This window comes from Knufia obscura (assembly GCF_036327395.1).
Source record: "Knufia obscura strain CCFEE 5817 isolate CBS 148926 chromosome Unknown scaffold_2, whole genome shotgun sequence".
NCBI classification, from domain to species: domain Eukaryota; kingdom Fungi; phylum Ascomycota; class Eurotiomycetes; order Chaetothyriales; family Trichomeriaceae; genus Knufia; species Knufia obscura.
The window spans coordinates 2,288,965-2,315,557 of NW_027042688.1; the positions used below are offsets into that span (position 1 = coordinate 2,288,965).

Genomic DNA, 26,593 nt, shown 5'->3' on the forward strand with positions numbered 1-26,593 from the left:
TTCCTAGCGACATATTCAACAAGCATGGAACTGCTCGTTTCAGTGCAGTCTCACATCGTCTCAGCTGGATCCGTCAGAGTCAACGGGAATGTCGTGTGGCCCGGACGTTTTCAAGGAGATTCTCATTAGACTAACTACAGCTTTGGAGTCATGTTTGCATTTTGGCACTGATGCCCTCCTCAGTATGCTATACGAGCATCCGAGGAATATCATAAAACTCAAGAAAATCAAGAAAACAGCACGCTCTTTTTGCTTCTCTTCAGCACTTCTCTCATCGCTCGCGTCCTCTCCATGCTCACCTCTCAACTTTTGATGTCAATCTGTCTTCGCTCCTTCATCTCCTCGTTCGTTTTGGGAAACATAATCAGCACACCAGCTTTGATTAATGGCTTTGTTGTAGTGTTGCCGTTTGCGGCAGTGACACGAACCATGACCTGCGGTAGAGCACCTAGTCGAACCAGACCACCTCTTGCCATGATGTCTTTGGTGGAATAATGGCGGAAGTCCGGGTCCATGTTGAACATATTGAATTCGTTGAAGAGCGTATTGATTCGTGGGAACTCGAACCGGAATTCTGCTTCGTCACTGAGCATTGACAAAGCGAGCTTGTGCGCATTCGTCACGAGCGTGTGTAGTTCATCCCAGTCACCGTTGGACTTGACATACATGAGATTCTTGAGGATGTCCCAGAGTTCCAATGCGCGCTTGTGACATCTTTGACCCTTCCACTGCTCGAACTCCACATTGTTCTTGAGTGTGCTGAAGTTCTTGGCGATTTCCTGTAGTAGAACTTTTCGAACAGATGGTGGAGTATCATGGAAGATCTTGCTTCGGGCGTTGCGAACAGCATTGTCGATGTTGCTGTCAAAACCAGCAAAGGCAGCTTCCTGAAAGACCTCATCTAGAAACCAAGCCAGGATGAGCTTTGCAATGAGGAAGTATCGTGTGTTCTGATTTGACATGATACGATGAGCAGTGGTTGTTGTAGCAAGCTCCATGAGTCTGTCCTTCAAGTATTGCGGAGCATTGCTGTCACCGTGTGTACTTGGCACGTTGATGTGTCGATATGCAAAACGAACTACCTCGTCGTGAAGCGCTTGGAAAGATTGAGTCATCTTGGCTTCTTTGGAGCTTCCAGTAACAGGTACTAGAGCACCACTGTTGTTTTTGCCGCTTGACGATGCTTGGGATGCCGTTCGAGCAGGTGTTTGATTTGGAACTCTTGGCACAAGACAGTATGCATCAGAGCTGTGACTGCGAGCGCTGTAGGGAGTATCGCTCGGACCCTCTCTCATCGCTAATTCCTGCTGTTGACGGGGTGGTGTGCTGATGTTTCTGTTACCACCTCCTGCCATTGTACCCTCTTTGATGTTCAGAGACCTCATGCGATCGATTGGAATTGGGGAACCACTTGGGTCAGCACCAATTCGCGCTTGATTCTGCGGGCTTCTGAAAGGGTCAGGCAGCGGATTGTTATTGCAGAGAGGACCCCATTTGGTTGGCAGTATACTTGAGCTTCTTGCGCCGAAGCCTGGGGATGGTGCACCATGTTGATTGTATGCATTGTAGGCAGGCTGGCTACCGTACTGTTGAGGATGACCTTGAGGATATCGAGACGCGCTTTGAGGATGATACGATGTGGTTTGAGGATAGTTGGGATACTCGATCTGCTTCGGCTTTGATGAAGAATGAGCGGCATGTGCGTAATCGTGACTCTCAGCATTGGCGATCTCCCTTGGTAACAGGAAAGGTTGACTCTCGAATTTCTGGGGTCTGTTGTGATAGCCAGAGATCTGCTGACTCTGGACGCGAATCGCTTCGTTCTTTTGTCGGATCTCGATCGCATGATTTCGTCGTTCAGTATCCATCTGCTCCTTCAAGCTATCCTGCTGGGTTTCGAGTGTATCGATTTGAGCCCTCAATGCTTCTATCTCAGCGGCTTGATCCTGGAGTTGGCGGTGAGCGTGCGACGGTGTTCGTGATCTCTGTGAGAGGGCATCCTCAAAGTCGGATTTGGCTTGCGAGATCTGATCTTGAAGTTGCCAGTATCGCTGGACACTGGGATGCATTGGTAGTTGTGCAGAACTTGGTCCAGGTCTGCTCTGGTTCGAGTTGTCGAAGAGCCTGGAGTTGTACCTTTGAAACATGAATTTTTGATGGAGAAGAAAGTTGAAGGGAAAGAACTACCTTGCAGGCTCTTCACGAATTGCCAGTTGTGACTTCTGAGACGGCTCTGAAGTCGCCGAGAAGACAGCCTCTGACGAGGAGGAAATGTCGGACTGCGTCTCAATCCTCTGAGGAAGAAGTCAGTCAGATAGTGTTCTCATGTAGTTTAGTTCGATATCAAGACTCACTCCAGGAACGGCCTCGTGGATGTCCCAAAAGAGACTGATCTCGGTCACTTGAGCCAGAACATTGTTCATGGCTTCTACTTGCATTCGAGCAAGTTCGTCGTCGGTGCCGTAGCACTTGAGATGTTTCTGTCTCAAGGCTGACGACACCTTGATATGGTGGTGAGCCAGGTCTCGTTGCACCATTGCAATGGCATCTCCCTGGTTCCTGGCGCCAGGGAGGCCCGAGTTTGCTAGCTCAATGCGCTCTTGAGCCAGGCGCAGGAGGTAGTCGAGGGCGCTGGGGCTGCCAGCGGCCCAGACGCCCTCCGGCACGGGTGTTCCAACAAAATTCATTGTTGGTTTGTGGAGGAAAGAGCGATCCCCACGAGAATTTCTTCGAGAGTTATATTTTGTAGGCAAGCGCTATCAGGCACGTGCGCAGCTATTACCCTATTCGTTTGTTGGCTGCTCGTTGGTGAAGGTGGTCTGCACTAGCGTGGCTTGCCAGATCTCCTAGCCAACTTGAAGTGAGGAAATCCTCCATACATCCGTCATGATGGTGATGAGCACCAGATGCCACCATTCTAGACAAGAGACCATGTCCACTGCCATAGGTTCAAGGTATCAAATGCTTGTTACACCTCGTCTCAGTAGTAGAGCTCGACTGGATGTCACGATGCCACGCACGACCTCTATCGAGCTCACCGACCACGCCGGCACTATCAGCATCGATCTCGACAACAAGCAACTAACACCTTTGGTTGATAAGGATCACGCGGGCATAAAGGAAGCATAGGGTTGAAGTCACTAATGAACCAGACATACCCTTCCCTAGGCGCACAATTGCCCTCGACCTTGCTCTATTCATTTTGCGCAGATGCAGCACATCAATACCAATCTCAAACATCTGCAGCTGAGCTGTGTGCAGCAGAGAATCTCTGCATCTTGACACCTTGGTTGATGAATAGGAAGCCAGTGCTAGACGTTGATTAGGTGGCCGTACTGGATGGGAACACCGCATGGGCTTCGAGGGCATCTGGCAGGGTATCTGGCACGATCACAGGCACACCTGATGTCCTTCTCGTGGCGGGAGCACAAAGAAGGTTGGGAGCATCGACATCACACCCCGCATACACAAAGCGGCAAGCACCTACGGTCGGGGAACAAAGGGCGCCACAAGTCTCGAGATCTCTCCGTTGCCGGCAGCGACAGCATCCAGACTCGTATGCACGAGATCCCATATCCTGAACACGAATCGTCTCTCACATTCGAACGATCAATAAGTCTGATGGCTGACTTCGACGCCCGACCTTCACATCCGATCTAACACCCCGCATCACAAAACCACAACAGTTGCATCGCCGATCATGATATCTGGTCTTTGTTCGAGGATATGGCGCATGCCAGGTGAAGAAGGAGGATAACGAGAGAAACATTGCAGCCGCAGCAGTACGCGAGCTGGACTCGTTTGCTTCACATCCAAGGTCCTTCTCAGCTAATGTCAAGCAAAGGTTCATCTTGGTCAAGATTGCTCATTAGGGTGAATGTGGGAACATTCGACATACATCCCCACGTAATCCTCAAGCCCGACATGGATTGGTCATATTTGATGGATCCACAAGGGCGTTGGGCGGTTCTGTGTGGATGGCGATTGCTGGCGAATGACAAGGCCAACGGCGACCACAAGCTAAAAAGCCTGCGAGAGACAGGTCGGATACAAGACATGAGCTGAGACGCATCACTGTTTCGTCGACGGACCCTAGATTGAGGAGGGTATGGCGGGAAAAAAGATCGCTCCAGTCTGGACAACCCTTAGACGAACGCACCATCTGGCGTGGGATTCACAAAAGCCATCGTTCTTAGCCCCTACGACCGAGACGACCTCGAAGCGAGACGTGGACCATGACCTCAAGTCACAACAGCAAAGACAGAAGCAGAGGTACCTCTGAGAGGCTTTCCAAGTTTCGAGACCACCATTTTCCTCGCCAGCGGTCGAACGAGCTTTTCGAGCATTATCAATAATTGATGAGGTAAAACGAACGATTAGAGGCCTTCACAACGCCTATAACTCCGTCATCGCATCATCCATCGCACAGCAACAAATCAGCGGAGTTGACTTGAAACCTCTAGAAGGTGGCTGTAGGCATACAGCTGTTGCAAAGGCGACCTGCTTGTGGTGATGAACATCGAGCTGCGTACCGCCCGAAAGACCTCTCGTTGTTGCTGGTAGATCTCGTGATCTCGGAGCGACTCGTCAGATGCTGCAACTGAGCTTCGAAAGGCGAAGAAACAACACAAAGTAACGGCGAGTGAAGCGGCAACAGGTACACCGTGATGGAGTGCTCCGGCCAATCTCGAAGCATTCTTCAGCTTGGCCTTGCGATATTTGTCCACCTTAGTCGTTGTTCCTCAGTCGGCCGAACCACTGAGGGCGATGGGCTTGGGGTTGAGCTCGAGCCCTAGCCGGCGAATCTCGTCGATACGATCTCGGAGGTAATTTCTGGTCCAGACAAGCATGACTTGTTCGCTGCGTTCCTGACCTTCAGTGTCAGGGACGTGAGCAACAGGCGAAAACAGCTTTTTGTAAACGCCAGGAGCAGAGTCCCCAGGAAGCTTCTCCTTTGCAGAAGCGACAGCAGTCCTGCGTCCGTGTCAGGCCAGCCTACTCCTTCCGGCTCTCGTGTCGGCTCAGGGATACAACTTACTCTGCTACTGCGAGACACTCCGACCCGCCCAGGACGATGAAGACAACGACCAAGCCCCTCCCACGCAGAATGTGAGATCTGACTTCCGTAACAGCACGTGACACACTGCTGCCCTTGCCATCTTTATGGTTGGTGTTCTTCTGGTAAACTACCAAGGGACCACCACTCTCCAACCAGCAGCCGAACAGAGACCGACAGGGATTGCCTCAGTGACGGCGAGTGAAGCAGCAGCGCTTCTGCGCCACAGCCAAGTCCACATATAGTGCTCACCCACACTAGTCTGCCTGCGGAGCTTTCTACATTTGCCAAAGCACAAAGAGCAGACTGCCAGAGCCTGATGGCAGGCCTTCTGAAGGGGGTTTTCTTGCGAGCCTTGTACAGCGCTGGGTAGGTGTGGCTGTGGCGCTCGAAGCTGTTCTGACCGTGGGTGAATGAGCTCCAAATGGTAATCTCAGGCGCCATCCACCGGCCGGAAAACGACTTTGTATGCAGCATGACGCCAAACCTCCAATATCCAAAACTTGATCCGAAAGCGAGGTTAAGGTGCCGGAATACATGCGCATCAGAATCAAACGCTTCATACAACCAAAGAGCCATGCTCGTTGTCGGTCCTCGAACATATGCTTGCGAGAGGACAGGCAGACAGCGGCTCGACACGGGCAATGACTTCAACTCGTGCCGCTTCCCTCAGAAATCTGGCAGGCTGGCTGTCACACCGCTGGCGAAGGCATCGCTGAAGATGCCGTGGGTTGGCTCGCCGCCAGCACATGGGCCAGCTGGCGGTTGCGCGACAGCGCGGATGACTTCGACTCGTGCTGCTCTCTTTTGCAGAATCGAGATGCTGGCGGGAGCATCGCAAACGGCGATAAGGTTCGCTCGTCTTGAGCCACCCCCAGACAAGTTTGACATTGTGAAAAGACATAGAGGGTGTAGCTACACCATCTCCGACATCTCCGTCAGCTGAAGCCAGGCCGCAGTACTATCACATCAGCAGAAGAGACTCCTACGTAGGTCGATCGAGTAGTGCGTCCCAGCTGTTCTCGACCCTCGCTGTCCATCTCCTCGTGCCATTCTCAGGAAGATCTCGTACCCTTTGACGAAAGCAGGGTTTGCTACCAGTTTTCTCCAATGCGTCCACAACTTTCTTGCTCTGCTCATCAGCGACCTCACCGAAGACGACGTGCTTTCCGTTCAACGAAGTGGTAACCGCGGTGGTGATGAAGAACTGGCTGCCGTTTGTGTTTGGTCCTGCGTTGGCCATGGAGGGCAGGTACTTCTTGTCGTGTGTGAGCTTGAAGTTCTCATCTGCGAACTTCTCGCCGTAGATCGATTTTCCTCCAGTGCCGTTGCCTCGAGTGAAGTCATCACCTAGCGACATTGTTGTGTCGAAGGACATAGAACTGTGGCTTGAGTACTTCACCCACGGTAATGATGAAGCATGAAGTCGGGGATGATCCAGTGGAAAGAGCTGCCCTTGAAGCCGAAGCCTTTCTCGCAACCCTGGTAACATTCTGCTTTGCAGAGTTGTGTCGTATCTTGGCCAATCGCCCGTATCTTTGTCTTTGAAGACCGACAACTCACCAGCCAAATGCATTGGCCCTGAAAATGGATGGCGCTTAAGCGTGTTACCCATACCTCGCCGTCAGGGTTCACATGGTCCCCTGACGTAACCATTCGAGGAAGGGAATGCGACGAAGTCGTACGCGGGTCGACCGCGTAGTGCAGCCCAGTTGTTCTCGACAACTCGCGGCTTGTCCTCTCCTGCAAGACCAAAGAGACCCGGGTCCTTTGACAAAAGCAGGGTTGACCATGGCAACAGTCTGCTTTGCAAAGTTGTGTCGGTATCTTGGCCAATCACCCGTATATTGGTCTTCCTCCCCTTGTCGCTGTCCCCTAACAGGGACTGCCGGAACCTCGGACGCGAACCAAAATCGTTCTAGGGACGCCAGAACACCCCCGTATGGTCCAGCCTCTTGAGTCTTCGAGCTAGCCCGCTTGACTGGCGCTCTGGTGGGAGGGAGCACAGTCGGCCACTCAGGAAGCGGACCTACAGAGCGCTTGGATTCTGCTAGACCACCAACGTCAGAAGCGATCACAGGAATGCCTCGAAGTTCTGCTTCGGTGGCAACAAGACCCCACGCTTCCTGTCAGAGCGATGGAACAATCAAGACGCTGATGTTGTCGAAAGCTGGCTCGGCAACTTTAAACCATCACCATGGCGACCTTCACGGTTCCGTACTTGAACGGCTGCATTCCTCTGGCTGAACGCGCTGCGGTGCGTTCCGGCCAAGTAAGCAGCCTCGCGCTGGATCACCTGTCCTTCCCGCAAAGGGCGTGATGGTGCCCAAGCCTCCGAGAGACCTGTGCGCTATTTAGGACCATACATGATTTGGGATCATCTCGGAGTCTAGGCCGCAGTGCTCCTTAGCGTATTTCTGGACTGCCTCGGAGACAGCGACAAGACTTTCCACCCCTCGGAACAAGGGTAGCTCGGCCTGAGCCTTAGCGGCTTCTGAAAACCTCGACCGTACGGCGCACGATTAACAACCAACTTAGAACTGGTACGGACAAGGGGAATCTGCCCAAGCACTAGAAGAGAGCTTGTGGCACCCCACGTGGTATGGCGCAGTCGTCCCGTCCATGAACCACCCTGGGCCGCTGACCGATGGGCCGACGCGCATGCTGGGCGCTCAGAAGGTTCGATGTTGAACTCATTGGCGTTAAGTTTCCGGGGCTATCAATCCAAGCTCCTTATCTTCCGCGACAACAGCGACAACGCCCAACGTGCCAAGGCCACCAACGAATACGAGGAGGTCGAGCTCTCCTCCAAGATCTGGCTCCTCGAAAAGGTCATTGAGCACCACGACTCAAAGAGCTCTCACTTCCGCCTCGTCGGCCAAGGCAATGGTCGACAACCCAATGGAGAAGCAAGAGGCACCCGATGTGGGCCGTCTCAAGCTGGCAAGTCCGGCAACTGGTCGTGGCCGCTGTCGGTGCCGGGCTCAAGCTCAGCTTTGGCGCCAAGCTTGACTTGGGGAGTGCCATCATGGGCCGATGGCAATGCGAGAAAATGGTACATTGTTGCTCGATACTTCTCCACTCGTCGCAGGTGATATTGGGCCAAGTGGTGATCTGAACAACTAGCCCCATCCACTCGTCGTCGGAGTAGGCCTCGTATTTGTCCTTGCCCAGTACGTTCAACATGGATATCTGGTGCTGATGCTCATGTTCGGGGAAGCCTATGGTGGAGTTCTTCACGGTGATGATCTCTCCTGCACAGCTCGCGTCCAGCGAATACCTCGCACCTGGCGGGCTCGATGGGCCGGATGTAAGCTCCTGCGTCCATCTTGCTGGCCACCTGCATTCATGCAGGAGGTGGTCTGAGCACATCTACTCGATCATAAGAACGTCCTGCCACCACCTTCGCTGGCCAGCAGGATCTATGTCCTTGTAGAACCACGCATGGTCTGGGATGATCTGCACCTCAAATGGCGAAAACATTGTGTATATCTTCACTGCGTCTCTGCTGGCCACCGAGCTGCTCAGCCCTTGGAACGACTTCTGCAGATGCCAAGGCATGTTGGCATACTATCAACGACAGACGACAGCAATAGAAGTGCTCAGCACCCGACAATTGGGTGGGTTACATGGTAGTGTGGCCATTTGATCCTTGAGCCAATGTCAGGCGGACGTGCCCGGTGCCGGCACCGCGTCGGTAGAGTCCTAACACCAGTTCATGCAGTCCTTTGTAGGAGGTATGGGCGCATGTGGGGCGGCTCAGACGCCAAATGCCTTCCTCGGCCTCAACCAGAGACGACAATGGCCATGTGACACAGTGGGCGCGGCAGACCTGTGCCTGAGCCTACGCTTGTGTCCTGCTAAGCCTCACTTGGGACCTAGATATGTCTCACTTCACGAGATGTAGAGGCTGTCTGAGGTTCCTGCTTGAGCTGAGTGAAGCAGAGCTGAAGGTAGTCTATGATCTCTTTGGCCTCAATCCTGCCCCTCTTGTGCAGCATTCGCTCAGCAGATATAGGTCGGCGTCCGAGGTCGAAGAGTCGTTGCGTGGGACATCCATTCTTCCCACGGCGCTCGTCACCAATGTTGACCTTGGAGTAGCCAGCAGTCAGGCCCGGAGCTCCCGACCACCAATGGATCAGCTCCAAAGCCGACAAGAGGACTGCTCCCAAAATCTTCAACCAGTCTTTCGCACCAGGCCAGCCTCTCCAGAGCAAACATGGGTCTGGTGAGCCTTCCAAGACGATGACCAGGCGTTCGAAGGCGTCTCACAGGTCTACTGTCAATTGACCGTTCTGATAGTGGTCGGCTGTCGATCTGTCATACTCATACGTCGTTGTCTGCTCCCAATCGGGCTGCGACGAGCTTCGAAAGCCCGACTGTGAACTTTCCCGGCCTACAAACTGAAACTGCGGGAAATGCCGCGCAGGATAGTTTTAAGGTGTCGACGGCAGCTGCTCTTAGTAGTGTGTTACGGCAGGCGTACGCTGTAGGCTGCCTCGTCGTACTCAGCCCTTGACCGTTGGTGCATCACTTTTCAAGGGTGGCCGAGCACATCTTCGTCTTCTCTTGCAGCTCCGGCCGTTGGAGCTTTAGTATTCATTGGCACAGATGAGCCTGGCCATCGGTTGGTCGGCTCCGGCCACGTCTAATTTTGGAGTTGAACCATGTCCATGGAGTGAGCTGTAACGATCGAAAGCCTCAGCGACCTTTATTCCACCTCGCCGAGAACAGCAGGTACCTCTCCACCACTGGCACTTCGAGCAGTCAGAACCATTGTTGGATACTATAGTAAGACGTGTGAGATGAAGCCTCGTATCGATCTTTGTCTGTGAGAAGGAGGTCGAGCTCTCGCATCCAGGAAGCCGAGCCCAAAGATACGCCAGGTCACCGCTTTCAAAGAACGAATAGGCCTTCGGACCACGCACCTCGATCTGGATGCCGTACGTGATCCAGCAGATAAGCCGGTGTCGCCATTGGTAATAGCGAGATAGCAAGAGTACCAAGTCTCAGCGTGTACATTTCTGCAATGGAGCTGGATTCGATTCTGATTTTCAGTGTGGAGACAAATCACCTGGATCCATTGAAATGATCATGACGTCCATATGAAGGAGCACAACGTCCTCTTCGAGAGGCCGTTGTCCTTCCGATGCCTTCGAATCGACGTGCAGGTCGGGCTTGTAGAGGTGAAGGCAGCCAGGATCCTCGAACCCGTTAAAGGACAGCTGATTCAGATAATTTGTTTTCGCGGCTGTCTGGTCTGTTTGCCTCGAGTTGTTCTTCTAGCCCGTAGCCGCTGTCAAGCCTGGGCGAGATGTCTGTGCTGATGCTCGCAAGTGAAGTCGCCATCGCCAAGTTGAGCAAGATCCTGGAAGAAAGCTTGCGTGGATCAGCGTAACCAATCATAATCGACACTTGTGCACTTCTGAAATGGTCTGTGTGCAGGGGTCGGCGCCGGGTCGTTATAGGAGAAATGTGCTCATAATGGGTCGCTGACCTTGTGCTGCTTCGAAATTCTGCTTTGTGAGCTCGATGTGGTGCGGTGTGAACTGCAGTGAGAGCAGCTGAGCCAGGTAGTGGTCGACGCAGCATCTGTTCTCGTGGGGTTCAGGCCATGTCGTCGCCGTTCCGGCAGATGTATTCCTTCTCTTCATGAAGTTGGTGCCGCTTCAATTCAGGTCATCGCCTCCAAAGTATAATTGTCTCGAGGACATGCTCCATCTCTTGCAGACATCTTGACCGAAGTGCTCGCTAGCAATTGCTCTGGAAGGAGGAGAAGGGTTATGGTTGTGTGTGTGAATATGTTTGACCACAGCAAGATCCGGCGGCTGAATTCGGGATCAACGATCGTAGGCAGTTTAAGGTGCTACCTGGCGCCAACGATGAATATGCAGAAGAGTATGATGGCCTCAATCGAGCATGTCAGGACTCTGGTCAGTGTTCAGATCGAGAGGTGAAAGTAATGCCCACACTGCACTGCCAGTGGTCGCCTAGCTCAAGAATTAGCAGATGCAGGCGGCCGGCCAATGGACCTTTAGTTTTTGGCAGGCGTTCACCGGAACATATACACAAGCACTGAAAAGGCTATTGCGCTCTACGTGATCAGTTGAGCAGCGTCAATACTACGAGCAGGCAGAGGCAAGTTGCTACACGAGAGAGAGGCTTTGGCGAATAATCTTCATTCGCTATCAGAACGAACGCTCGGCTTCCGCCATATAGACCAGCTACACTCCCGAAGGTACGCCAACTGACAGGAAAGCGTCTTTTGAACATTCAGAAGGTGGCCCCTTTGCACTAAGTAAGTCAGTGATTTGTTCTCTCAGACTGAGCCCTTGCTGACGAGTGAAGGCTGGTAAGAGGTTCTCATGCAAGGGTGAGGAATTAGGTATGTGTTAAGAGAAGTACTTACTGTTATTCTCGAGTCTCAATCTGCCTTTTCTGGCGTTTGAGAGAAGTTGAGTTGATTCATTAGGTTCGTGTTCTGTTGGTTTCAATTAGCAATGAGTTCTGGCTGACCAGAACATGACCTTATGAGCAGAGGCTGCTGACAAGAAGTTCTGATGTGTTGTGGATAGGAAATCAAGTGTTGTGAGAGTCGTTTACTTACTGATGCTTTTACAACTTGAAGTTGGCTAACATCTTTGCAGGTCATTCTCCGGTGGTCTTACTGCATGACCTAGCAGAAAAATAAAGCAGGCCATGCTGTCCGATGTCGTTGCCTAGGTAAGACTAATGAAGAGTGTTTGACGACAAAATGGGTGAGTGATTGGTGTTGTGGGAGTATTGTGTGTTGGGGTTATACCCACAACCTGTGGTTGATTGCTTCACCAGATCAACTCTTGGCACTAGCTCCGTCCACCTGCAAACGTGAACTGAGGTTGATATGAGCAGAAGAATAGGGTGATTTGATAAATTTCAGCAACAACACACGAACACGATCTGCACGAGCATTGATTTTTGCGGATACATGCGGCAGCGGTCTGCTTCACACGCAGACGTTGCAGAATGGTTTGGAGAGGGGCGGTATCCTGATGATAATTGCGTTTCCTCAAACGAGGCTCCAAATAACAAGCTCTTGGTGGCTTGTCAAATTCAAAATAAGTGTTCGCCATGATACCTTCGTGATCTTGCCATTCTCTTCAAATGGCTGATGGTCTCCGCTTGACGGGGCAGGCCCTATGATGCAAAACAATAAAGGCCTGCAGTCGTCTAGCTGCCTTGTCCAATTGCAGACACGCAAGCAGGGACGCGTCGAGAAGGTTGACGTGGGGCCCACGTTCTTGCTTCAGCTCTTTGCAAAATTCAAAGCCTTCCATCTAGCTTTCCATGCTCCTCCTTCCACACACGAAGTTACACTCTTCTATCATCTTACCCAGTCCATCAAAGTCCTATCCCCTTCTAGCTTCTCTCAAGGTGCACGTTGACGACAATCAATCCATGAAAGAGCTCGAATGGTACTAGAAGGTAAGCACGAACCATTTCTTCTCGAAGAACTGCCTTCCACCCCTTGACCAGTACTACCATACCCACCAATACTCATCTCTCCTTTCATCATCGTCATCCTCAAACATTATCAACGAACAGCACATCTTCGTCAACTGAAGAATGTTTCCTGACATTCCCCCTGATCTCACCACCTTCGAGACTGTGCAAAGATTTGTCCCAGGCAATCCATTTTCGAAGAGCTCACTCTTTTCATCAACCAAATCCATCGTAGCAACTAGCTCCACGACCAAGCTAACGCCTCTTATCACAGTCAACTCATATCAAAACAGCTTCTCAAGAACCAAGTCGTCTTCTGACCGGAACACTCTGTCAGCTTGCAACCAGCCCTCGAGAGATAGCGGAAAATCTGCCCACAAACATCACATTGAAGAATCACAGCAGTCCGACAATAAGCTAGAAGAACCACAGTACCTGGAGTGCAGAAACAATGCTGCTACAACCAAAGTTCTTCAGTCTCATCATCATCGCTGACCACTTGCTGTAAGTACACCTTCACCACACCTGCCTTCTGAGACTTGACTGACCTTCCCAAGAATCAGCAATTTCCCCTTCACAAGTCTGACACCGGCACCCAGCAGAACAGCTCACGGGATGGCTGTCCCTAGCAGACTTGAATGAGACAAGATGGCACAAGGAAAAACAAACCAACACACCCTTCACAAAAGTCAAAGGATATATTTGAACCATTTCAAGAATGTCCTCAAGAGCTCATGTTACCACAGAAGCTGTCAGTCAAGAGACTCTGAGCATCCAGAGAGATTGCTGCAAACATGACCGACGTTCTTGAACATGAAGAGCCTGCAGTACAAACTGCCCACGCTCAACGTGTTTCTGGACCACAATTCAGACACAACTAGCCAGACGGCAGCATCATACTTCATTGAGCCAGCCAAGAAGACCACCACAAGCAATGACAGCATCACACAAATGCTCATCGTCGACCACAGTCTGGTGAGTCTGCTGCTCCTCTCAGAGCAAGCGATGAGATCGTCAACGCCTCCATCGTCGTCTGGCTTCAACTGCTTGCTCTCGTCTCGCGAGCAATGACAATATCGTCATCTTGACTGTCTTCTGCTTACGGATCCACCTTGTCAATGATCTCCTTGCTACAGCTCCAGTCCTCGCCTTCCAGCAAGCCCACAAACATGCTTGTTCAAGCAAGCAATGACACTATCATCGTGTCCAAGTTCCTGGCTCACTGAGGTCGAGCAGAAGGACTTCCTGAACATGATGTTGACCCAGATGCTCAATGATGACAAGGTGACTGCCAATCACAGGGGCCAAGCCACCTCGACTCCATTGACCTTCAGGTTGACCACATGACAGCCTGGCAGGATCACTTCTGGCAAGACCTCCTGCACCGACCAGAAGTTCATCTCGATCCTTCACTTTGCATCAGCATATCTGAGGACACATCATCGTTGCCTGCTCGGCAACAAGAATGCTTGGGCAAGCATGTCCCAGGCCTGCCTCAAGGGCCATCCGATCTTGATCAGGGCTTTCTCGCAAAGCAGTACACAAGCACCGGTGTGCTCATCAACTGATCGATGTTGCAAAGACCTGAACACCGGTCACCATTCCGAGTTCTGCTTCGGTATGATAGGAAGAGCCGACATCGAAGGATCAAAAAGCAACGTCGCTATGAACGCTTGGCTGCCACAAGTCAGTTACTGGATTGTTCAACCTCGAGAGGTCCTCGTTGTCGGGCGCCGGTAGAGGCAACCCTAACTCGATTCGACGTTGGTGGCCTAGCAGAATCCAAGCGATATGCAGGTCCGCTCCTTCAAGTCAACATGATCTGCGGCACAAAGCGAAACACAAACGACGGCCCCGAGCATGGCCTTAAACTGCTCCATCGCGTGATGCGGTGCGAATTGGGGGCGGTTTCGGTCTTTCGTTTAACAATGCCTAACGCCGGGTGGGAGGTGAGGAGGCACCGACTCAAAGCCTCTTCCCTCTCACCTAAGGCATCGCCATATGGCGTAACAACGTCCTCAACAAGCCTATCGCCGGGTGGGAGGTGAGGAGGTACACATGCGCAACAACCTCTCACCTCCCACCCAAGGCGTCGCCACATGGCGTATCCACCGTTCAATGGATTCGGCAATTCGATGCTCCAAGAGACTATACTCTCCCACCACCGGGTGGCTGGTGGAGGCCAGACGGTGCCTCTTCCAAGCCACCCCTACAAGATCGACGGGTGGTGGGTGGATGTCGAAAAATCCGTCCAAGCAGTTTACGCCGCTGCCGTCTCCGCTTTCAGTTGGGTTGTGTACATTTGGTGGAGGAGGAGCTCATCGCCAGAGTCAATTTTACTTGTTCTGGTGTGGGGAGATGACAAAGCAATTCCTTCCCAGATGGGCTCCTCCGAGGAAGCCAGAAAAGGTGGTTGTCGCAAAGCTGGGGTATGGCATGATGGAGGTTGGGCCCACTGCCGTAATAGGAGGACCTGGGCCTACAAAAAAGATATCAACACCCGGTCCTGGGAGGATGACAAGACAATTCCCTCCCCAGTGGGCCCCAGCCTTATGCGGATTGGCAGCAACCACATTCATGGTGGTGTTGTTGTGTTTGTTGAAAGGTGAGTTTGCACATCGTCGTCGACGTTAGTATGCTGACAATCGAAGGACCCCTTGGGAAGATGATGCACCATTGTCGGCCAGCACACTGGCCTTCAGCTCATTGACCGGTGTGCTGGTCGACACATCATTTCACGACATGTCATTTCCGGTTTATTGATCGCTCGGACCATGGTGAGTCTTCATGCCCACGTTGCTTGCAGCCTTGCTAACATCCATGCAGAGCAGTGCTCATCTGTCCTCCTGTCGACTGGCCGCCGGCCTTCGATCTATTGGCCGGCGTGCCAGTCGACAACCAATCGGCTAATTATCGCTGTTCCGGGTTCTGGTGCTCATATTCAACTTCGGTCTCATCATGGATCCCTCATCCCGGCTTTACCCGCCTTCGATGCAAGAGTTGTCGGGATGGGGGATCCATGAGCTCGGTCTCATGTCGTTACTGGTGTCGAATTGCTTATGGTGGTGCGCTTCGGCGTTGCCGAAGGTATGTTATCATTGCTTCGGTCATCTCGTTTCCATGTCTGACCTCTCCTTCGGCATTTTCGATTCTGGTCTCTTGTCTGTCCCTCGGAGGGGGCGTGAGTACGTCCTACAAAATGGACGGGAGTGCTCACGCCCCTCCTGCAATACCGCATGGTGGTGCGTTCGGCCATGGCCAAAGGTGAGCTGCTTCCATGCAGAAGGCCGAATGCAACTGACTGTCTTTCCAAGGCCATGAGCACCTTCGGTGCCTGACGAAGGTGGTGCGTTGTTGTTTGGCCTTGGGTATGTCATCGTTGCTATTGATACCGTCAAAGCTGACCTTGGCAGAGTCGAAGAGGATCTCGACCGTAGCGCGGCCGGAGAGGCTGCGCAGAAATCACATTGCGTCAACACCAGTCATCGAAATGGTCGTGGCCTCTCCGGGCCGCCGAGGCTCGACGTGAGTAGCCGGGTCTTGCTGCTTGGCTTATGGATTAGTGATGGCGCTGTCGCTGGTTTCCCTGGTATGTCATCTTCACATCATTCTGCTGTTGCTCGTCAAGCTAACATGGCATCCTCAGGCCCCAAGAAGTTCTATGCTGCCATGTGCAGCAAATCGATGGCTACCGTCAGATGCGAGTGGCCATGGTCCAGACTGTGCAGGTCTGAAGCACCGAGAAGGTGGCTTCAGACCCGTGCAAGCAATGACACTATTATTGTGTCGCTGGGTGTGGGCTTTGGCCCTGAAGGTATATTTGTTGTGTGTGCAGCGGCGAGAGGACTTCAATGCGAGCAGCATTCGAGACCGGACTGGTCGCTATGTGAGAATGGTATTGATTTTCTACAAACTTTTTCCTTTTCTGGTCCCTCCCTGTGCCTTGATGCTGCTCATTGTTTTGCAGGTTCGGTTGTTTGCTCGCCCAAAGATGATCGACACTTTCCGGCCTGGCCCAGCCCATTCATGAACGTTCCCAAGCTCAAACTCCGAAGTTGACGACTCGAAGAGGAGCAGCCCGGACCATGAAACGAGCCAATGCTCGATGTGTTCAGTAAGGTCCACCTACTCGCCCAAGCAGACCTGGAACCCAAACCCGTGGCTCCCATGCGAAGGAACATCCATGCCCAAGTCTCGACCATCTGGAGCAGACCACCAACAATACGATCGAATCTGCAGTATCTGCAGCAACGGCCGAAATGAATGTCTGTGACTTTGTGGAATGGTATCGGGTTGTCCAAAATCAAGGGTTGAGGAGCCCAAGCTCCACCCGGAGCTCGACCACCAAGGCCAACAACCCTGCCACACCGGAGCGACGTCGCCCATGAAGTCGCCGACCCCCGGGATTGTATCGAGTTGCCCAAAGGCAAGGTCGAAGACCAGTGTGGAATGTTTCGACTATTGCCGAAAACACAACCAAGACCAACAACCCTGCCGCACCCGCAGCGACCCCGGGATGAATGTCTTCGACTCTGTGGAGTCGTATCAAGTTGACCGAAGTCAAGAGTCCGAGATTCCAGATCCCAGCACCTGGCGTGGACGCCCTTGGCAGGCTTCGGCCATCCGCCGCTCATGCGGCGACAACACCCGCGAGATCATATCGACTTGCCCAAAGGCAAGGATCGAAGACCAGTGTGGGATGTTTCGAGTATTGCCAAACATCGCATTTGAATAATGTGGTCCAATTGGTTGGCAGCTTGCCAACGAGCGAGTACAGCGTCTGTACCTCCACACCGACATCCACATCCACATCCACAACCAAAAGCGCACAGGTCTTTCGGAGTTTCGGGCACCTTCACGCCAACCACCATGCCCATCCCAACAGGCGGGGAGCCTCCTCTTGTCGATTGACTTGCATGTTTTGTGGTCGTGAGGCACGCATCCGTAACCTTGTTGAAGATTGTAGTTAGAGAAGGGATCTGCGGGAGGCTGTTGATATTTTGAGGCGTAGCTACCACACCCAGCAACTTGTGCGCCACACACCGGTGGACTCGCTCCTTGCGGGCTCGAGACTGCCGCAGCTTGCCACAAGGTCTCGCATGCTAGCTGTGGTGCTTGGCCGCAGCCGCCGTAGTAGAGAGGTGGCGGCATGGCTCGTGCAGATGGCATTTGTTGTGCCTGAAGCAGACATCCACCGCACGTGGTATGGTAGGAATGAAGATCAGCATCGCTCTCACGTTCAGCGAAACGACCCTCGAGGTGATTGAGGGCTTGCTTGACGGCAAGGGCTCGGCGGGTGGGAGCTGGCTTCGTGTAGACGCCACCAGACTTCTGGTTTCGAGGTGCTGGGGTTGTCTCTGGGCCATAGGAGGGGGAGAATCTTCGTGGTGTGGTCGGTGTCTCCGGGATATACAGACTAACATGTTCCGCGTTGTCGCAAGAACGCTTGAGTTTGGCATGATTGTCAGGTGCCGGGAACTCTTCCTCAAGGCCAGCATCTTCACCCCCCAGGTCAAGGACCACTCCGCCTTAGAAACTCGTTCGGCAGACCGCGAAGCCCACTACCCCGAGACTGCAACATGCGGTCCTTAAAGAGAGGATCCCACGAAGCCGAGCGCCCTTTTTCGTGGCCAGCGTCTTCTCCTGGTCGGTACGACAGAGGTAGACAATCAGTCCTTCCTCCTCCCTAGGCATTCAGCGTCGAGTACCTCCTCCCACGCCCATGGCCTGTCCACAAGACGAGACAACGTAAAGCCGACGACAGGCAAAGCCTGCATTGACTGTCATCGTGGAGAAGCCCGGGCTTGGTGTAAATTCGTCCGCCATCGCCGGCGTTCCTGTGCATCCTCAAGGTCGCGCACCTGGCAAGGACAGCACCGAATATATATACTCCCTTGAGAAGGAGTAGAACTCCAGTCACTGCCGTCCATCTGGGATTCAGCGTCGAGTATGACGCCTCCACCACCACGCCATAAGCATGTCCAGTCCGGACGCCGAAAAGACCAGGAGCCACACCGCCGTAACTCCAAACAAGTGCATACATCTTGAAGAGGTCGGTAGCGAGACCCCAACAATTTATATACTCGTTTGAGAAGGAGTAGCATGTCAGCTTCGTGCCGTCCACCTGGCACTCAGCATCGAGTACCGCTGCTCAAACCCAGCTCGTTGTCGCTGCCGTGCCAGCGGTAGCGAGTCGAATTGATTTGCCAGGTGGTTGGCCGAGGCATACATCTGCGGCATCTGGCCGCATTCTCCGCAGCACCGTACGCACGACCATCCCAGACAGAGTAAGTCCGGAGGTCGACGACCTCTCGTGCCAACTGAGTCCAGCAACCTCGAGAAAGCCCTTGACAAGGACTCAAACAGGACAGAAGTAGAAGCTGAGTTTCTTGCCGTCCATCTGAAGCTCGACTCCGAGCATCGATTGCGATGTGGTCGGAGATAACGATTGCCGACGTCAATGACACTGACAGTGTACTCGGCGGCGTGGTTAGAGACACCAATCGTCGACTCACCATTGGCCTGAGCAGCGTCACGTGGGAGGAGTTTGTAGCATGCAATGTTTTGGTGTCGAAAGATGAAATCGCCTGTCATGTACAGAGCTTGCTTGGCGGCGTTGCAGTCAACGTACTCGACCGAGACCATACCCAGAAAATCCACTGGAAGGAATAAGATTCGCACCAGGTCGTACACATAACCGCAACAGGGCTATGTGCAGACCGTGCTCGACCTGCTCCCTGCCACCAGGACAAGAGGATCCGTAGGCGACGATGTCGCCTGCTCACAGTGGTTCGTACGTCCTGTCCAAGCATGATCTTCATGATATCAACCACGTTGCTGTTGGCATGATGCTAACTCGGGATCCCTGTGACTGTCAGCAGGTGAAGAAAAGCAGTTATCAGAGGTCATACCGATAGCATAGCCATTGGCAGGCCAGTAACGTCAGTCTGGCCTGCCTCTCAATAGGCAAGACAGGTATACCAGACCGACAACGAGCACACGAAGCAGAGCACGTACGGCGAATACCTTCATCACCCATCGTCCACGGGCACCCAGCACAGGCACGAACCAACATCGGCACCAGCTCCAGCCAACACCAGTACAGCAGAGGAAGCTGCACGGCATACGTTCGACCATCAGCGAGGCACTTGTTTCCGCCTCTTCACGACCTGGCTTTGCCAGGGTCGGTAAACCTGCAAGCCCGAGCACGACGAGGACGAGACCAGACACAGAACACTTAATCTGCACATCCGTCGACAGCCACCAGTACGGCAGAACAACTGCAGGACCCGAAGCCAACGACCAGTACAGCAGAGGCATCTGTATCGTCTACAGCGACGACCTCACCAGAGGAAGTACGGCATTAGTCACGTCAGCACCATCTATAGCGGACACCCCAGCCAGCAGCCCGGTCAGAAGTCTACCTGGTCTGCTACCTCAAACTCAAAGACCAGAGCCCGCCATGCATGACGTTGGTTCGTGTCTCAGTCCATTCCACTCGGAAGGACATGATGCCATCCAGCGGAGCTCCAACTGTGTGAAAGGCCTTGACTTTGCCGCAAGCCTTGCAAGCTTGAAGGCGTTGTCTCCAGATCCGATCCTCGGCCTGAGGCATGTATGGTTATGCCATCGTCGACTCGATGATGGTATGTTGAGCCCGATGTCGGCTTTCCTATCCCACCGAAGCAGGGTTGGGAAAGTGTTGAGGTGGATAGGCCTTCACTGCCGAGGCGGCAGTGAGAAGTTGAGTCGATGTCGACGTCGAGGAGAGATGGTAGGTCATCTCGACGGGAGAGGAAGTCGAGATCGGATCGAGGATGGATGAAGATGGATGGATCTCTGACTGAAACATTAGTGGGTGACTCGAGAGGGTTGAAAGCGTTGAATTGTTGGTCTCTGTGAACGACAAAAGATCACTTACGATATATATCTTTGTATCAACGAGTCTTCGTTTGTGCTTCTAGCCAAGAGGCCAATGGTAAGGTATGTTATTGAGATGATGGAGATGAGGATGAGGATGAAAGATGCTGCAAGGATGAAGAATGTGGGGAGTTGACAAGCGTAAAATCTGGAGGCAGGGAACGCTTAGGACCGTGCCTACCGCAGGCTGCAGGGGCCAAACCTGCAGCAGGTGAAGCAATCGCGCTGATCACGGCACGTTTCAGAGCTCTCCGGTGCGGCTACAGCGGGTAGGAGGAGTCTACGTGATACACGGCACGTCTGTAGACGAGTATCGATGTGCTGGGCTCTTGCAGGTGGCAGAACTCGGGGTCAGAGGTCGTTTGAGGCCACTGAAAGGGCAAGCTACTGGCGCGAGGGTCGATTCTTGCCGCAGCTGCCGGCCGGTGATCAGTCGAATGATCCCAAACCGCTGGATCGATCACACAAGCTGCAGTGAGAAAGATCGGTCTACATATCAACTGAACGAGGAGCCTGAAACCGGTTTAGCATTCTGAAGTGGATGATTCAATGCATTGCTGACAAGCACCACAGCAGGACCATAGCAACTGACAACATTTGCCAAGCGCAACCCCCAAGAGTCCTGCCAGGAGCACCATATCCACGGTCGAATATCCAGAACGTCAGAAAGCAGAGAAGCAAAGAGAAGAAGCGTCCAGACGCGTGCTAGCTTTGCCCAACCGCAGCTTTGATAACATAGTCGTTCTTCAGGCTCACACCGACGCTTTTTCCATGTCAACCGCTCCAACCGCCTCGTGCCATACATACCGAAGGAGTTCTGTGTGATGGCCTTCCAGGAAGGAAATATCCGGACGTGGTTTGTGCTAGGTCAAGGTGGAACTCTGGTGTACATCTGTCAAGCTAGACCAAGGTCAATACGGCGTTTCTCGCGTCGTGGAAGATTAGACAGATCTTTGCTCGGAGGACACAAATCATAGAAATGGAATATCGCAACCAGCTGCGGAATTTTACATCTCTTCCCACGTACCAGCAAAGCTTTCTGTCACAGTTACTGCACAATATTTGTACTCTTTCGAATCAAACAAAGCAAAGATAGACCGTCCGATACTGACCGCCTCCCACGATACCGCCCTGTTGGTCAATATCCTCCTACCAGCCCCCAAACTCAGTCGCTAGCGTCCAGTCTCTTACCCAACCAACTGGATCACAAGGAACGAAAACCTGGGGTAGGACAAACTTCGTGTCTGATTCGGAGCACCATGCACGATCTTGCGGGGAAGCTGACCCAGTGACCTGCATATCAGCTTCATGTAGACACCGACACGGACGAACGCCTTCTTGGTACCACAGAGCACTTACCATAAAGCGGTATACGGAAGAGATATAGACCGTTGATATAGCCCACAAAACACAAATACTACTGACAACTTCTTCAAGACCTTGAACCTCAAATTCATCCACCACCATGCCCTCCCTCTCGCTCCTCGCCCCAATACTCACCGCTCTCTCCCTCCTCCTCTACGCCCTCCTCACCATCGGCCACCGCGCCAAAACCCTCCCCCCAGGTCCCCCCACAATCCCCCTCCTAGGCAACATCCACCAAATCCCCACAAAAGGCTCCTACCTAACCTTCACAACCTGGTCCCGCCAATACGGCGGGATCTTCAGCCTGAAACTCGGGTCAGGCACCGCAATAGTCCTCACATCGCGCAAATACATCAAAGCGCTCATCGACAAGAAGAGCGCGATTTACTCGGATCGGCCGCATAGTTATGTGAGCCACAATCTGATTACGGGGGGTGACCATGTGTTGATTAGCCATTATGGACGGGTGTGGCAGAGGTACCGGAAACTGATCCATCAGAACTTCATGGAGAGTATAGTTGAGAAGGATCACTTGCCCGTGCAGAATGGGGAGGCGAGTCAGTTGTTGTATGATATGATGCATGACCCTGGGAATCACATGTTACATCCGAAGCGGTATAGTAATAGTATTGCGTGTTCGACGATTTGGGGGGTTAGGTCTCCGACGATTGACACGGAGCATATGACAAGATTGTACGATCTGATGGAGAACTGGAGTGTTGTGATGGAGCCGGGGAATACGCCGCCTGTTGATATCTTTCCGTTTTTGCATTGGGTGCCTGAGGGGGTGTTTGGGCGGTGGAGGAGTCGTGCGAGGAATGTGGGGGAGGAGATGAATGGGTTGTATAGTGATATGTTGGTGCGGTTGGAGGAGAGGAGGGAGAGGGTGGGGAGTAGGGGGTGTTTTATGGATCGGGTGTTGGATCAGAGGGAGAAGTTGGAGTTGGATAGACATCAGACTTGGTTTTTGGGGGGCACGATGATGGAGGGGGCGAGTGATACTAGTTCGAGTATTATTATTGCGGCTGTTCAGGCTTTTTGTAAGTGGCCGGAGGTGCAGAGGAAGGCGTGGGCGGAGATTGATGCTGTGGTTGGGGAGGAGCGGTCTCCGAGTTGGGAAGACTATGAGAAGTTGCCGTATGTTGCGGCGACGGTGAAAGAGGCGATGAGATGGAGGCCTGTTGTTCCGCTGGCGTTTCCGCATGCTTTGACGGAGGATGGTAGGTACACTTCCTCCTGATCTTTTGTTTGTGCTAATCATTCTAGATTGGATCGATGGATATAAGCTTCCTAAAGGCTCGATCGTATTCATCAACGCTTGGGGCCTCCACCACGATGAGAAGCGGTACCCGAATCCAGACGTCTTCGACCCTGACCACTACAAAGGAGTGACCAGTCTTGCACCAGTTCTTGCAGCTGCCACAGACGAGAATGAACGGGACCATTATGGGTATGGCAGTGGTCGGAGGTTATGCCCTGGTATTCATCTTGCTGAGCGCAACCTCTTTCTAGCCATATCTAAGCTGTTGTGGGCTTTCGAATTCTCACCCGGCACAGATGACTCTGGCAAGACACTTGAGCTTGATACCGATCCGCGCACAGGCTACAGTGAGGGCTTCCTGGTATGTGCTAAGCCTTTCCCGTGCCAGATCGAAGTCAGGTCTGATGCCAGGAGAAGGACGATTGACAGGGAGTACGCTGGGGCGAAGAAGGATGTCTTTTCGAGATTCGAAGCTTAACGTATCCGATACTGGAGTTCTGTCGTGGATAGTTCTGACTTGGTATCATAATTTGTATAGAGACGTGGTGTAGCTAAGCTCATCCAGAGGTGCTGTCATGAACACTCTGCGTCTTCCTGTACTCTTCTTCGAGCTGCCGCTGCATTTCGAAGTCAATTCTCCGCTCTTCTTGCTCGGCCTTCTTCCTCCGTTGGTTCTCCTCGTCTCTGATGACACCGGCATGCATGGCTGACTTCTCGGACACCTGTGCCCAGTGCACGAAAGTGACGATGCCGATGGTGCCGACCAGTGTAGTCGCCAGCGTGAGTTTCGAAGCAGCAGACATCTCTCTAGCGATTCCAATATCTTAGAATCGTGTATGCTAGCTGATGAGAGTAGTTGTAAAGAATTAAAATGTTTATGAAAACGAAGGAAGGAGCAGGTGATCTACGTCAAGGATGGGGCTTTCCCGATGCTTGTTCCTGCGCATATCCAGCCAGGCACGAATACACCACCACCTTCAACAGCTTCAGCACTACCCGCATTTCTTGTTTTCGGCGTCGGCTTGAGTCTGGTTTCTATTGCTCACGAACTCCTATCGGTACTCTGTCCGCTCGTTTGTCCTCGCCTTTGCGCTCAATAATCCAAGATGGTGCGCATGCTGCCAGTGACCCGCCCTACCGACTCGAATGCTGATAAAGAGACAGTCGGCACAGAACTCAGCAGGCATCCAGACGCTGCTCGATGTACGTTCCAGACTCTGCTAAGCTTGGGAAGTACGCTTACAGTGTTAGGCAGAGAAGGAGGCCCAGAAAATCGTCCAGAAGGCCAGAGAATGTATGTTATGCTAGGTTTACGGAATCGAGCTACGAGTCTGACAAGAAACCCCAGACAGAACGAAACGAGTCAAGGATGCAAAATCAGAGGCACAGAAGGAGATAGACGAGTACCGCCAGAAGAAGGAGGAAGAATTCAAGAAGTACGAATCTGAGGTATGCAGCCACATCGAACATGCTTTTCTGGTGCCTACTAACTTGCGCAGCAACAAGGTGGTAACAAGAAGGCCGAGGAGGATGCCAACAAGGAAGCAGAGAAGCAGCTCGAGGAGATCACAAAGGCCGGCGATGAGAAGGGCTCAAAAGTGGTCGATGATCTGATCAAGGCCGTCACAACACCTATGCCAGAAGTACCCGATAAGGTGTCCAGGGAGGACTAGGCAGCTTCCGAACATGTTCACCAAGATGCAGATGTCAGGAACTCACGGCTTGATGCGCCTTCTATGCAAGGAGACGAGCCTCGATCAGAGGGTTCTTCACCAAGCAAGGGAATGAAAGGATATCTATCTAGCTTCATTGGAGGAGGCACCGAGTGAGAACTACAAGTAGCAAGAAGCATATGTAGCAGCCCATATCATTTCTCGAAGCTTGCAGAGTATCGGTCAAGAGGCATTGCTAGACGAAGGTAGTGTTGTGAGGCACTTGTCGCGGAATTGCTGAGCATGACGACATGGTCGTGATCAAATAAATTTATCCTTCCAACTTCAACTTAGGTTCGCAATCAGTACCAGAACCTAGAAGCTCATCGGCTTTCAAGCTTCAACAAAGTTCGTGCCGTAATATATTCTCGTTGCGCTTGACTAAAGTGAATCCTGCCCACCTGACGCCGGTTTTCGAAACCAATATTCTCATAAGCGCCACTGATCAACGTTGGCATAATTGCGACAAGCATGCGCCATACTTTCTAGACCTAACCATCCGTAGCATGCGATGGCTTTTAGGCACATCGCGTCGTGTTGTACAGCTCGGAACACATGGACCATCTCGAACATGTCCTAACTTCAGCTTCATCCGAACGAAGAGCTCCCAATCGCGTCAAACACCAGATGCTAGCGAGGAGTCCAAGCCACTCGATCCAAACTTAGCAGAGCTGGGCCACACGATCAAAGACGATTTCGCCAACTTCCAGGACAAATATGACACTCCGAAGCACCCAATTGTCCTTGCTCATGGCCTCATGGGCTTCGATGAGCTCCGCTTAGTTGGAAAGCTGCTCCCTGGCGTCCAGTACTGGCGTGGTATCTCAGATGCTTATCGCCAGAATGGGATCGAGGTGATAACGACCGCTGTGCCATCTACAGGCTCCATCGAAGAACGTGCCAAAGTGCTTCACGAGCAAATCAAGACCAAAGCAGCCGGCAAAGATGTCAATATTGTTGCGCACAGTATGGGAGGCCTTGACTCGAGATACCTCATTAGCAAAATCCAACCTCAGGAATATGCCGTCAAGTCATTGACGACTATTGCTACGCCTCATCGTGGGAGCTCAGCAGCAGACATCATATTGCGCGAGATCGGCCCAGACTACTTGCCTCGCCTCTACGCAATTCTTGCACGAATGAAGATTAGCACTGGTGCCTTCTCGCAGCTGACCCGGAAGTATGTCGAAGAAGACTTCAATCCGAACGTACTCGACAATGATGCCGTTCGATACTTCAGCTACGGTGCAAGCGCCCAACCACATATCTTCTCTGTTTTCAGGATTAGTCACGACATAATGTACGAGATCGAAGGACCGAACGATGGTCTGGTCAGTGTCGCAAGCAGCAGATGGGGTGGAGAGGATGGGTACAAAGGCACATTGATGGGGACGACACATCTGGATCTCATCAATTGGACGAACAGGATCAAGACGTTGGCTGCAAGGTTGCATCTTGTCCATCAGGATTTCAACGCAATAGCATTCTACTTGCATATTGCGGATATGCTGGCCAAGGAGAAACTGTGAAGGGAACGCCCTTGCTCTAAGAGGACGAGCAAGACCATTGTATAGTAGAATTCGCATGACTCTAGCGTTCAAGCAACGAAATAATCTCTTATCTATGAACAAGGACTTCTTACTGAGCTGGATCCCATTTCTCTTGATGCGTGAGAGACCGCGTTCTGGTGCCTGAGGCATGTGAAGCTTTAGTCTTGAACCAGGCATCTACGCAGTTGCCAAGTTTTTGCCCACAACTCGGTCTAATTTTTGGCTGCGATTTGTTTCAACCACGATC

General features: G+C 52.4%; 8 protein-coding genes across 8 annotated transcripts; 4 read left to right on the forward strand and 4 right to left on the reverse strand.

Moving 5' to 3' along the window:
• Positions 1–302: 302 nt before the first annotated feature.
• PMZ80_002693 (uncharacterized protein) lies at positions 303–2,687 on the reverse strand (the record flags this gene model as incomplete). The annotated part of the gene is made up of 3 exons (XM_064871125.1): positions 303–2,136; positions 2,188–2,294; positions 2,355–2,687. The coding sequence occupies 3 exons, from the start codon at positions 2,685–2,687 to the stop codon at positions 303–305; spliced, it is 2,274 nt and encodes a 757-aa protein (XP_064733578.1).
• A 3,038-nt stretch (positions 2,688–5,725) lies between these two features.
• PMZ80_002694 (uncharacterized protein) lies at positions 5,726–5,947 on the reverse strand (the record flags this gene model as incomplete). Its single annotated transcript, XM_064871126.1, has 1 exon — positions 5,726–5,947. One exon carries the CDS (start codon positions 5,945–5,947, stop codon positions 5,726–5,728), a length of 222 nt encoding a protein of 73 aa, XP_064733579.1.
• Positions 5,948–6,041: 94 nt separating this feature from the next.
• CSR1_1 (phosphatidylinositol transfer protein csr1) lies at positions 6,042–6,416 on the reverse strand (the record flags this gene model as incomplete). Its single annotated transcript, XM_064871127.1, has 1 exon — positions 6,042–6,416. One exon carries the CDS (start codon positions 6,414–6,416, stop codon positions 6,042–6,044), a length of 375 nt encoding a protein of 124 aa, XP_064733580.1.
• A 1,262-nt stretch (positions 6,417–7,678) lies between these two features.
• On the forward strand, positions 7,679–8,151 carry PMZ80_002696 (uncharacterized protein; the record flags this gene model as incomplete). Its single annotated transcript, XM_064871128.1, has 2 exons — positions 7,679–7,735; positions 7,786–8,151. The coding sequence occupies 2 exons, from the start codon at positions 7,679–7,681 to the stop codon at positions 8,149–8,151; spliced, it is 423 nt and encodes a 140-aa protein (XP_064733581.1).
• Positions 8,152–21,923: 13,772 nt separating this feature from the next.
• On the forward strand, positions 21,924–23,562 carry PMZ80_002697 (uncharacterized protein; the record flags this gene model as incomplete). Its single annotated transcript, XM_064871129.1, has 2 exons — positions 21,924–23,043; positions 23,090–23,562. 2 exons carry the CDS (start codon positions 21,924–21,926, stop codon positions 23,560–23,562), a joined length of 1,593 nt encoding a protein of 530 aa, XP_064733582.1.
• A 79-nt stretch (positions 23,563–23,641) lies between these two features.
• Positions 23,642–23,887, reverse strand: PMZ80_002698 (uncharacterized protein; the record flags this gene model as incomplete). Its single annotated transcript, XM_064871130.1, has 1 exon — positions 23,642–23,887. The coding sequence occupies one exon, from the start codon at positions 23,885–23,887 to the stop codon at positions 23,642–23,644; it is 246 nt and encodes an 81-aa protein (XP_064733583.1).
• A 303-nt stretch (positions 23,888–24,190) lies between these two features.
• PMZ80_002699 (uncharacterized protein) lies at positions 24,191–24,757 on the forward strand (the record flags this gene model as incomplete). Its single annotated transcript, XM_064871131.1, has 5 exons — positions 24,191–24,193; positions 24,249–24,287; positions 24,336–24,378; positions 24,433–24,533; positions 24,584–24,757. 5 exons carry the CDS (start codon positions 24,191–24,193, stop codon positions 24,755–24,757), a joined length of 360 nt encoding a protein of 119 aa, XP_064733584.1.
• A 545-nt stretch (positions 24,758–25,302) lies between these two features.
• Positions 25,303–26,325, forward strand: TGL2 (lipase 2; the record flags this gene model as incomplete). The annotated part of the gene is made up of 1 exon (XM_064871132.1): positions 25,303–26,325. One exon carries the CDS (start codon positions 25,303–25,305, stop codon positions 26,323–26,325), a length of 1,023 nt encoding a protein of 340 aa, XP_064733585.1.
• Positions 26,326–26,593: the final 268 nt, after the last annotated feature.